The sequence below is a fragment of the Gossypium hirsutum genome, chromosome A13, assembly GCF_007990345.1.
Source record: "Gossypium hirsutum isolate 1008001.06 chromosome A13, Gossypium_hirsutum_v2.1, whole genome shotgun sequence".
NCBI lineage: Eukaryota > Viridiplantae > Streptophyta > Magnoliopsida > Malvales > Malvaceae > Gossypium > Gossypium hirsutum.
The window spans coordinates 4,531,350-4,544,850 of record NC_053436.1 but is presented as its reverse complement, the minus strand read 5'-3'; the positions used below and the strand labels follow the sequence as shown (position 1 = coordinate 4,544,850).

General features: G+C 31.5%; 1 protein-coding gene across 1 annotated transcript; it reads right to left on the bottom strand.

The window, feature by feature from the left end:
• Positions 1–306: 306 nt before the first annotated feature.
• LOC107894692 (probable N-acetyl-gamma-glutamyl-phosphate reductase, chloroplastic) lies at positions 307–4,159 on the bottom strand. Its single transcript, XM_041084553.1, has 14 exons — positions 3,980–4,159; positions 3,665–3,826; positions 3,444–3,551; positions 3,203–3,289; positions 3,044–3,094; positions 2,869–2,940; positions 2,440–2,559; positions 2,153–2,213; positions 1,973–2,053; positions 1,605–1,684; positions 1,414–1,503; positions 1,157–1,285; positions 938–1,079; positions 307–800 (listed from the first exon to the last, which is right to left on the bottom strand). Exons 1-13 carry the CDS (start codon positions 4,031–4,033, stop codon positions 972–974), a joined length of 1,203 nt encoding a protein of 400 aa, XP_040940487.1. The 5' UTR covers positions 4,034–4,159; the 3' UTR covers positions 307–800; positions 938–971.
• Between the last annotated feature and the right edge of the window lie 9,342 nt (positions 4,160–13,501).

The following is a 13,501-nucleotide window of genomic DNA, read 5'->3' as shown; positions in this document are numbered from 1 at the left end:
AACATTTGGACCATTCTCACCCCATTCCATGGGTCCCATGCTTCAAAACTAGATTCTTTTCTTTTCCTTAATTTTTTTTTTGTTGCTTATTCTATTATTTATTTATTTATTTTTAAAATCTAAAAGTTTTTAAATAACTACCCATAATTTATTTTAAACTTTAAATAAAAAATAAACATTTTTCGGTACACTCAAATTAATTTGAGTCCTTTTATTTAATTTATTTAAGAACTCTCCACTGTTCATTTTTTACCATAAAATTTTAACCCAAATTTGTATTTAAAGAACATTAAACTCCCATACCACTTGAACTAAAAGAATTTTATTATTATTAAATTTCATTTTCTGTACATCCAAAAGAAAATATAAAAGTAAAAATTGCAGGCAGGCATTAAAATTTTCTCTCCGACAGTCTTGCCATCATTTCAAATTCAATGGTCTGCCACATTCCATTTCTACCATAGAAAAAAAAATGCACAAAATTCCAAAATCCTTGTGATCTTGAGGACATGGTATTTTGATGGTTCCCACATGTAAATGCCGTAAGGGATAGTACAAATTATTATTAAATTATCTTAAGCTTTGGCAAATCAAGTTTTTTTTTTAAAAAAAAATTATTTCAAACATAATTATTGATTCCCATTTGAGATAAGAAAAAGATGGTAAATAGGGCCTTCCATACATAACACAACAAAGGCATCTAACTCTACCCATTTCTCAACAAAATATTGGCTGGTCACTTTCTAACCATATTGGAGGCCTTCTCAAAATTAGCAATTCCAGTTCCAGTTCTCTACCACCTGCAATAACTATGAAGTTGATGCCCAAAGCTCTACCATAGTCGCAACATATATGTATATGTATATATAGTTTTCTAGCATAGTCACATGGTCACAATATATACATGTATATATGGACACTGAAGCAATGAACTTACTTTAGAAGGGTGAAGAAGATAAAGGAAGAGTGCGTCATGGAAACAAGGGCTGGTAGAGAAGCCCTGTATTTTCTGGATAACCAAGCATTATATTAAGATTTTGTAGTGCTTGACCCGAAGCTCCCTTCACAAGATTATCGATCTGCAGAACAGAGTTTTTAATAGCTCAGAAAACAATGAGAGGAGAGCACATTGAAATATCGTGCGTTTAATACATACAACTGATATGATTATTGCTCTTCCAGGTATTCGATCAGGAAAGACATTCATAAAACAATAGTTGGAACCACGAACATTATGAGTACGTGGAACAACTCCCTTGTCTAACAGTTTTACAAATTCTTCATCCTGAGAAAAATAAAGAAAAAGAAAAAGTAAAACAAGTATTTAGGCACATGCAAACTACAGCCTTTGAGAACCCTCAAATAAGATGAGATGCACAAAGTATAAAACCAATCATGCTAGATAAGATGTACCTCGTAACTTTTTCTTAGTTGCTGGTATAAATCCTCAATTGTAACTCCTTGAGACAGTTCGACGTATATTGTTGATTGCATTCCACGGATCTGGTATGACAATTAAGGAAAAGAGAGTCCCACCTTCTCAGTTCTTTCGAAAGGAAAAGGAACACACTGATTATTAACACAGGTATGCATAGACATCTCACCATTGGCATTAGGTGCGGTGTGAAACTAACATTTATTTTTGACTGAGCAGCATCAGAGAGTCCTTGTTCAATTTCGGGAACTGCAGTGCAAAACAGAACAAATATCACAGCCTCAGGTTTCATTGAAGAGGATAACAACATTATAAACTTTAGGCCTCAATAGTTGCATTAAAATTAAACAATCCACTACCAAAGCTATCATAGTTACATAAAATAATTAAGTAGAATTAACAGTTCTAAATTGGGTATAAAGAATAGAACAAAACTAAGTACAACAATTTCAGAGAGGCCAGGATCTGTTTACGTTATTACAAGACAGAGACAACTATGAACACCCCAAAGTCAAGAATGCATTTGAGTCCACATACCATGTCGATGTTTTGTAACACCATAAGAATATATGCCTTCAGCTATTTCAGAGTATAAATTTGCTTCTTTGGCTCCACGTCCTGAAAAAGTAACCTAGATCAGAAAAAAATAAAGAAATGCGGCAAGATAGAGAAAAAGCTTATAAAATGTGCATGTAGAAGCCAATGAAGAAAGCCAACCAGCTCCACTGACACCAGATTTTGAGTCAATAATGATATTTCTGTGTTCAATGAGTTTAGCCTGCAAGTCAAAGGCAAAAAAGTAAAACACTGCAAGTTGATAAGGATAGATTCAAATGGTATAGCATTGGCACTACAGCAATCATGCAACAAGATTTTCAATATGTTAGAGATATTAAAAGCAACATTGATATAGCATCTACATCATTGAAGAACGAAAACATTGTCTCCTCAAGTCAATAAACTGTGACATGAAACAATTTAAAACACAATACAAGGACATTAACCTTTATCAAGGGAACAAGCGGAAGCTGAATTGATGTTGGATAACAACCAGGATTAGCAACTAGGCGTGCATTTTTTACATCCTCTCTTGAAATCTCTGTCAAGCCATATACAGCTTCTTTCTGGATTATGGAGAGAGCTAACTAGTTAACATAAAGAACAACATAGGAAAAAGCGAAACGGAAGAAACTTTCAAGGATGGAAATGGAAAAGACCATACCATTTGGCACCCCTTCCTAGAAAAGAAACAAGGAAACCATCCAAAAAGGAAAAATTGCAAAAAGAGTAACTATAGGAAATCTCAGGGGTTAAAGAGAATGCTTTCAAATGGAACTTGCAGTGACATATAAGGATTAGGTGCAGTAACTTCTGTAAACTGTAATAAGTAAAGAATTTATCTCATATTTATATATAACGATAAAAGGAAGAACCTGCAATTCTGAAGCGCTATGTGGTTGACCATACCATTCCTCATACTCAGCGATATCTCTTACCCGAAAGTCCTGAAAATCATTTCATTAACATTACATAATCAGCAAACTTTGCACCAGACATGTAAACAGATCTTTAGAAGAACAGAAACATAAGTTAATTGAAAAAGCATACTGCAGATAGATCAACAATCTTCAAATGGCAAGGGAGGCCTTTGATGATTTCCTAAAAGATATCAAAATAAACAAACTTTGTCATGATAATTGATAAGAATGAACCTACTACATTAATTGCAAAGAAGAAAAGCTGTCAGGCAATGAAATTGCAAAGCACCTGTGTAGTTCCATGAGGCAAACAACAGAACACAGCATCCACACTGGAAAAGTCTGCATCCTTAACAGAAACCATGGTTGGCAGATCCTGCGAAAAACCAATGCACTCAACAATTACCCTAAAGAAAACACAACAATGACATACTTCAGCATTTACAATCAATTATTATATGGTAGTAAATTTCATTCATGCCCCAAACTCGAATTTTTAGTTTCGGAACAAAGAAAGAGTGTTTGCTTACTTGTGTTATCAAATGAGGAAACACTGAACCCATAGATTGGCCAGCTTTTCTATCGGCAGTCATCAATGTAATACCAAAGTATGGATGGTTAGCTAGGAGCCGAACAATCTGTGAGAAAATAAAATAGAATTAACATACAACTAACTTAGCTAGAATCAACTTAATTGTAACACTTAACAATTAACATACAACTAAACAACACATTGTATATAAACTCAAACCTCAGCTCCAGTATAACCACTAGCACCAAGGAGACCAATGCGGACTTCCTTTTTGTTCTTTTCTGAAGATTGCATGCATTTTGTCGATAATACTGAGGCTTCTCCTACATAAAACTTTACTCTTTGGCCTCTATTCTTCACTTTTGAAATCTTCACTGCTCCCTAAAATTTTGAACACCCGAAGTTAGATTTTGGGGTAAAAGAAAAAGAAAAAAAGAAGATATCTTGAAACTAACGAACTTCGATTTTGTGCGTGTGTGTGTTTTCCCCCAACATTTTCTAGGGAAACAAACAGAAAGCTTTAAACAAACGTACCTTCCGCAAATAACCTTGATTGAAACAAATTGAATTGAAAGTAGCAGTGCTCATTTTTCCAAAAAAATTCTGCACCCCAAAATCCAAAAACAGGAAAAAAGAAGAAAGGATGATGGTTGAAATATTAGAGAACCCAAATCAAATCCTAAAACCCTAGAATCTGAGAAAGGGGTTTTCTTTTGTTTGTTAGTGTTACCTTGAAAGCATGTGAAAACTACGTGCAACTGTGTGACGTGGAGAAGCTGAGAAGAGCACGTGCGAAATTCAACGGAACCTTTTTACCTTAGCACTCTACAGGCTACAATTAAAAAATATATTTATATTTATTTAATTTAATAATTAATAATTATATTTATTATTCATTATAATATAATTTTATATATAATTATCTTAGTTTTTAATGTGTACATTATAGTAGTATTGTATATAGGGTGAGCAAAATCTAATTCGATTCGAAAAATTCGATAAAATTTTTAAATTTTAAATTAAATAGTTTGAGTTATTTGAGTTAATCAAGTTATTTGGATCAACTCGAATAAAAAATTAAGTTTTTGGCTTACCTCAAATATGAATTAAACAATTCGAGTTATGCAAAAATCCGAATAAGAAAAGCTAAAATTGAGCCATTTTGATAAATGTTTACCTTTTCTAAAGTTAAAAGTCAAAACCATTAAATTAAAAGGCAAAACTACGTTGTTTTGATAAATGTTTACTCATTAAGTTAAAAGGCAAAGCCATTATATTGTTTATATAGTTAAATAATTTTATACTTGTTTACTAATTAAATAATCGATTCATGTAAACGCAACATTGAGTATAAATAATAAGATTCGTTAACTTGACTCGGCTTGACTCGAAAATTTTTTACTTGATTCAATCCGATTCGAAAAAAATTCAAATTGAATTCGGTTGCTAAAATAGGATTCGTCAACTCGACTAACTCTAAATTTTTTGACTCGATTCAACTCGACTCAATCGAATACTCACCCCTAATTGTATTGTGCTATAGATTTAAATTTTATATGTTATAAATTATATAATATAAAACATTACCAACTTTTAAAATAGGTCTAGTTGGATATATAGCAAGGGTTAGGCAGGTACCAGATGGTGAGAATTATAATCAGGCACTCCAACATTGCCACCAACACTTGCCAACGTCCAAGGGTTTGGTTGTTGGTTTAAACATGCAGTGAAGGGTGGTGACAGTGCTTCTGGAGCCATATAATTCCCCACGGGCACGATAGCAAAATCATTTGTTGAATCCGACGGCACCTCCATCGACTCACGTTTCTTGTTCTTCTTGATTTCTTCGTAATCCAGGCTCATAACAGCAGCATCCTTATTCTTAATCTCACATACAACGAAATCACTCAAACCAGCAGCTTCTTGGTCTTTCAAAGAGAACTCATGCATAATCCATTGACCATTTGATTTCTTGCTGGTGTACGTGAAGTATATATCTTGATTTATGGTCCGAGCCAACATCCATCTCCGGCGGTTCTTTCGATTCTTGATTTAATCTTTTTCTTCAACTTCGTGATAACCCAGAAAGAGTGCCGAATCTTGGTCGAAAATATTCTAAGGTTCGCGATTTACACCATAAATATCGCAGGCCATCATCACACCAGAAGGTATGAGATCGCCCTTGATGACTGGTTTAAGGTAATCACAAAGGATTTCTTCTTTGGTGGGAAGAAATCGAAACGTTACAGGAATTTGAAGCTGCGATCCAACAATTGACATGATCGGGGTTTCGTTGTGGTAGACGAAGAGAAAGATGAGATTAATTTGGTGGTGTTCAAAGGAATTTCTTAAAGGTTCCAGAAAGATGTCAGGTTATAACCCCATATATATATATCGTGTATCAAATAATTCTTTTATATGTTACCAAAAAAATAATTCGTTTATATATATAATTTTGAAATGATAATAATAATAATAATTCATAATTCAAATTTCATAATATAAAATTGAAAATATTAACCTCATAAGTCATTTTTCTTCTTTTCATCATCATCAAGATTTCAAAACTTGAAGCAATATGAATGTAGCTTAACATTCAAAAGAAACCCAAGCAAAAACAAATGAGTTAATAAATATAAAATCATATCAGAAAATTCTGTTATGAAATATCAGCTTAATCCTTTTGCCCTTAACATACCTCCTTTGCTGTATTTAAAGCCACCGACTCGCCGGAAAGTTCCTCGTACCGGTGTTGACACTTTGGAACACGTACCGAACACATCAGGATACGGCCCAAAAAAATAATAATAATAATTAGACACGCAAGGACACAAAAGTCGTTAAAAACATCAGAATAGTAATAGAAAATCTCTGTTTGAAACCTAAATCTGTACTTTATCATTAAGATTTTCTAGAATCTACTATGGTGCATGTTATTAGGAGGTTCAGAGAGGTATAATGAGGGTATTTTTGAATATTTTGACACGCGGCCGGAGTGGTAGCGGAGGGTGTAATGAGGTTCAGAAAGAAGAAAATATTTACTATACTATTAAATTTCTCTATTTTGAAACTGTCATCTTTTAACCTGTAGAGTATCCATGAACTTCTTAACAAAGAAATCACCGAAATGACAATTTTGCCCATGAACGGTGTCATCTTCTCAGAACTTAAGGGACACTTTTAATATGTGGAGGTATAGATAGATATTAAGGAGTTAGTCATAGTTAGGGCTATTTTGGCAATATTTCTTAAAAGTGTTTTTGAAAAGTGACGTGAAAAAGTGTTTTTGAAAAGTTTTTTTTAAAATTTAAATGTTTAGCATTACCGTCAAAAATTACTTTTGAGAAATAAAATGTCCATTTTAGACATGTTATTATCAAGTAACAAATATGTATTTAAATAAAATTTAAATTAGTTAATATTATTATATTTTAGTAAGAATATAAAAAAATTATTATAACTTGTTGTTAATATTTTAATATATAAAATATAAATTTTAAATATTTTTAAGTAATAAATATTAATTACTTATAAAATTTAATTAGAATATATAAACTATATTTTAAATATTTAAATATAACCATTAAATATTTATAATTAGTATTTTAAAAATATTTTTTTTTATTTTTAATTAATGATTTTAACACATTTGTAATTAAGCACCAAGAAAAAAAAGGAAAAGTACTATGTTATTGGAGGGGTGAAAAAGTAATTAAGCAATAAAAGTGCTTTTGGGAGAGGAAAAGCTAAAAAATTTTAGCTTCTCCTTTTCAGAGGTTCTTTTTAAAAACACCTCTGAAAAGCCAAAAATTCCAGCCAAAAGCAGCTTGTTCTGCACAGTTTTTCCTCCAAAAGTGCTTTTGGAGCCAGAAGAGCTTTTTTTAAGCACAGAAGAACAGGCCCTTAGAAATATTCATGCATTGGGTCAGGTTCTGATCGGGTCTAAACATGATATTAACATATTTTATATTTGCTCAAGTTCAGTTCGATCCAAAATTTGTACCTAAAATTTTGCCCTAACCTGTCCATATTTGCAAAAGACTAACCCAAGCCCATTTTAAGCTTGTTCATATTATTTTTATTTTTTAAAAAATATTTATATTGTTTTATTTTAATATTTAATAGTTTTATACATTTTTTTATTTATTGAATTTTTTATATAGTCATCTTAACATTTTTTTAATGTTTACATAAGAGTAGTATTATATATTTAGTATGAGTTTATTTTTTTAATGTAATCTAAATTACATAATATATAAAAATAACATAATATAAAGTATTATAAACTTAAAATGGGTTGGGCCCAGCCAAGCTCGGGCCTTGAATGTTTAAGCTTGAGTGATGCTTCGCGAAACTAACTAAAAATTTGACTAAGGTAAGTGTGCCTATCAATTAATAATATAGCTACAGTGAGCAAATATATCATTCTCACGAAGATTAAAAGTACTATTAATTGTCGTCTTTTTATTATTTAATTGAATAATTCGAGTGATTGGTTAAAAATTAAAATTAACTAAATTAATTAACTAACGAACATGACAAAGAACAAAACACGATAATAATCGATTAACAACCAAGAAGCGAAACAATACCCAGGAAAGAATTCCTAGATTTCATCTGTGACTATTAATTTAAATTACGCAATTTCTTTACTTGGTAACTTGATTCCTAGAAATCCGTAAATTATGCTAATATCTTTTTCGAGAGTAAGAGCAACTAACTCTAGGCTAATTAATTGAAATTTCTTTCCAATTAAAATCTCTATTATCGCATTAACTCGTGCTATAGATTCTCTTATTAGATTTGACTCTAATATTGTAGATTTATGTTATCCTTTTTCTAAGATTGCATGCAACTCCACCCAATTACATAATATCTACTCTTAAACAGGGTCTATTCCTTCTCTGAAACATCCAAGATGTAGTATAACTGAAAGAAATAAAAAAGCTCATTATAATCTCCTAAAAAATCAAAAGAGAGTCTTCAACTTTAACAGAAATTTGCTTCAGAATGAGCTTCAATAGTGTTTTTCGAGTTGTTTTCTTGAGTATTCTATGACGGCTCACTCTTATCTTCTTATTTTTGTCATATATACATTATTAGAATGCCCCAAAAACCTAAAAGAATAATTTCCCGCCGTTTAGGGTGCAAATTCACGAAATCGACACGGCTTACTACATGACCGTGTGTGGTATCCCATGTGAGTCACACGACCGTGTGGAATAGGTCAGCCTGTGCAACTCCTGTAGCTTGCTTTGATTTTCCAATTTTCACTACCAAATGTTCTATTAAGCATAAAAATATGAATTTAAAGGATTATAAGCATAAAATTCATAATTATCATCAAATAACCATTTAAAAAGAATGATGTTAAAACATGTTACTTTTAGTACTTATCATTGAGCCTGACCCATATTTTAAACAAGTCTAATTTTTTTACCCAAGCCCATTTTTCAGGTATAATATTTTTGCTCAAAGCCTTCCAAATTTCAGACAGACCTTTGAACCTGGAAGAATAACCCGACCCTGAATAGGTCTAGTATTTCCCACTACTTGCATGGGAATTTTCCACCAATGTTCTTAACACTTGTAATGCCATAATAGAAAAAAGAGAAGAATTTCTTTCATTCATGGCCGCAAGTTGATAGATAGAGAAAGCCATTTTCGTCGTGTTTTTCATCAATTTCACCATATTTCTCATCTATAACGTCTTCCTCACATATATGGCAATTGTAGAATTGAATTTTATTTTATTTTATTTTCTATATCTGTTATATGTTGAGGTTGATTATGGCACATATATATGCTTACTTTGTGAAGCGAAAGAGGTAGAGAAAGGCGGGACTAGTAAAAGAAAGGAGAAAGTTGAAAACTGATTAAACTAGGAGGGCTGTTTCGCAATTTGGAGAAAAAAACAGATTGCTTTCTCGTTTTTCAAATAATTTATGTTTATAATCACATTATGTTTTGTTTTAGACAATATGGTGTCTTTGATTTTCTTCTCAATAAGTTACTTTTAAGAGAGTTTTTCTTTCAAGATTCAATCATTATATTATTAGGTTTATAAATAATCAAAATAAAAAATTACAATTAATGAATCCAATATGAAATGAGGGTCTTGATCTTATTCTAAAATACAATCTCGTAATTCATTTTAAACGCATATTCATATACCGTTCCGTTGCTTATATTTTCCATTAAAGCTTCTATTTACCAAGACAATATATGAACTCATATTTAATCATATTATGACTTTTCATTTCTTTTAATCGTGTGTAATATTCCCTTTTCTTTGTATAAAATGATTCAAATATATAATATCGTGGTTTAATTCATTATTTGCCCCTCAAAATATATTTATTTTCTCATATTGGTATTTTTTTTTCAATTTAATAGTTAAATTTTATCAAGTTTTGCTTTTTGGCACCTCTTTTAATTGATGTTAAAGAAGAAAACATTGGTTATATTGAACCAAAGAAAGAGTGTCATTTATCATGTTGTAAAAATTTTGTTTGTATAAATCATAAAAAATAAAAATAAAAATAAAAATAAAATCTAAAATTATATATGTTAATTATAAAAATAAAATAAATTATAAAATTATTTAAATAATCTTAATAAAATCAGAAAGAAAGTATAAAAAATCATATATAAACTATAAAATATAGGTTAATTTATATAAATATGGTGAAAAAAATTATTTTAGAAAATAGGCTAAAATTTTTAAAATTTATCAATCTATGTGTCCTATAGGGCAAGTTTTTATTGCCACATCAGTGGAAATGCGTCTTGTAAGATACGTTTTCCTTTCAACGATAACTATTCAAACAGTAACTTTTCCAACAGTCAGCAAGGCTCCAACAGTCATAAAAATTCCTATATAAACCCCTCTAAACTTCATTCTTTTCAACCAAATACTCCATACTCATTCCTCCCGTCACACCCCAAAAGCAACTGATCCAAAAAAGGTGAGTAATCTGCCAATGGTAGTATAAATTCTTCCTGTCACACTCATTCTTCCTATGTAAATTGTTTTGGCGCACTATGGTAATATAATCTGCCATCCTGCTAATCTGCTGGTGACTTAAGGTATTAGTGTATACTAGTGTTAAAGTATTTGCCTGTTAGCAATATCTAAGAATTTAGTTACTTTTAGAGTTGTGTGACCCAAATTTTAAGAGATTGCTTGCAAGTCAAGTTAAACAAAATATATTTTCTTTCTAGAAGATTTAGTATTTATTAGTATAATATATTTAGCATTTATTAGCATAGTTTATTTGACCTACTAAATAGGTTCTTTTACAACCTTAGAAAATACACTCCTTAGAGATTAGAACTCATAACACATTTAGAGAATTTTGTATTAACGTTGTACAGGCCAATTTTGGCCCACCCCCAAAACCCAACTAACCTACCCTAACTAAACAAACCCAACGGGCCAACAAAAATAAACCCTAGCCCAAATCAAAAAATGACAGAAACCCTAGCAGCCCTATGCCCATGTGCGCCGCTCAGCCTCATCTGCCCCCCAGCATCGCATGCGCGCCCTCGCCCCCACGATGCCCATACCGTCTGACACTCCCACCACCAACACCGGCCATGCCCTGCAAGAACAACAGACAAGCAAAGCAGAAGCAAGAATAGAAAAATAATAACAAAGTGTGTAACAAAACAGGCTATAAAAAGCTGAATGAAACACTGTATTCAGGGGTTTTTCTTTGTTTTTTTTTCGGCATTTTAATACAAAAAGCAGAGAAAAATACACAAAAAAAGGGAAATAAGGAACGAAAACATAAATCGGAAGGTGATTTTGTTTTTCTCTATTATCTTCTTAAATCCATTTTTTCCTTTTTCTTCCTCATTTCTAGCATATATATACACATATAATCGAAAAATAAAAAAAAACAAAAAAATAAATTTTTTACCTTTTCCGGCCACCGCGTGCGGTGGCCGGCGCCGGCGCCGGCGAGCCTCCGGTGGCCGTCCGGTGACCGGCCCCCCTGGCCGGATTCCCCTTCCCCCTCCCTTCTCTCTCCCTTCTCTCTTCCCTCTCTCTTCTTTTTTTTTCTTTCCCTCTCCCCAAATGATTTTTTTTGGTTAGTTTAGGCCTTATATAGCCCTCCAAAACGACGTCGTTTTGGGGGCTACACTTAAGCCCCAAAACGACGTCGTTTTGGCCATGCCCGACCCATCCGACCCGACCCGCTAGAGGATCCGCGTGTTTTCATTTGAATGGGATATTTATGCGCGCAGTCCTTCCGATTTTCTGATGCTTCACAATTAAGTTTTTTATGGTTTTCAATTTGGCCCTATAATTTCTCGCGCTTTTCGATTTAGTCCCCGCCAATGTGCTGCGTTTTAATGGAAAGGAATAATTGTTGTTTCGGTCCCCCAACGTTTCACGCGCGTACAATTAAGTCCCTTTTCTTTGTTTTCATTTCAAATTGGCCCCACAACTTTGTTTTTAATTCAATTTTAGTCCTTTTTTGTTGATTTTTATATCTTTATTAAATATCCTTATTATTTTTATATTATTAGTATTATTAGTATTACCATTATTATTATTATGTATTAGTATATATTTTTATTATGTACGTGTATACCTATATTTATTCTCATATTTAATATTTTTATTTCACTTTATTTTAATATTTTATTAATGTTATGTTTGTTTCTTTTATATTCCAATGTTATCATTATATTATTCTTATTATTTTTATTAGTTTATGCTTTGTTATATATTCATATATTTATAATACGTATATATACTTGATATATTTGTATATACCTCGGTAATATTATTACTAGTTTTCAATATACGCATATATTACCTAAATATTTTAGTATTATGTAAATATTTTAACATTATATTATATATGTATTTATATATTACGTATGTACATATACCTTTTAATATTATATTTTTTATTACGTAAATATTATTTTAAATACTGTATTGTATATATATATATCCTTAGTACCACGTTACATATATATTGTGTATATACTTGTTTTCTTACCCTTATTATATTCATTGTTAATACATTTATTTTTTTATACATGTATACGTACCCTTTTTATAATATTATTTTTTACACATATATGTATATATTTATCTATGTTTTCATATTCTATAATTTATATGCATTTCTTATTTTATGGCTTAAAATTATACATGCATATACTTTTTTACATAATTGTATTTATTGTCATCATTGTTATTTGGCGTTTGTTTATTTATTCATGTACACTTGTGCTTTTTCTAAAAGGTTAGTTCTATTTATTTATTTGTATGCTTTGTTTATGTAATCGCCTCGTCATTTCATTTTGCCTATTGTATTGTTGTTACTCACTTTACTTTGCTCACCTCGTCGTATTCGTTGTTGTTTTGTCAAGCATTGACACTAAACATCAAAAGGAAAATTTTTCTAAATGAGGCAATATTTCGCGTTTGGAAAATCGAGAAACGTGCCCTAACGTGCTGGGTTTCGATTCCTCGTTCGACTAAATAGCCAAATATCCTCTTAAAGCTTCAAAGTATGGTTTCATTAAACTATAAGGTGATCTTGGTTTCGATGGTTTAGAGTATCGTGTCCTAACGTGCTGGATGTGATATTCCTTCGGAACAAGAGAATCTTATACTTCAATTCACGTTATCAGAGTTTCTTTTAAGGATCGTACTTTTAAAAACTCTTCAAATTTTCAATTTTCGACACTAAGACACTAATTAATCAACTAGGTACCAATTTGGGCGTATCGAGGGTGCTAATCCTTCCTCGTGCGTAACCGACTCCCGAACTCATTTTTCTGAATTTCGTAGACCAAAATCGTTGTTTTAATAAAATTAAATCATTTATTAAAAACAACCACTTTTTGAGGTGACCCGATCACACCTCACCAAAAAAGGATTGGTGGCGACTCCCGTTTTCATTCTTTTTTTCAAAATCCAAGTCGACCCCGTTTTTCAATAAAAAAAAATGGTGTCAACAAACGTTTTGAGGGTTCTTTGTTTTTGAGTTTTCGGGGTTTAGTTTTTATCTCTATCTTTTGTACTAT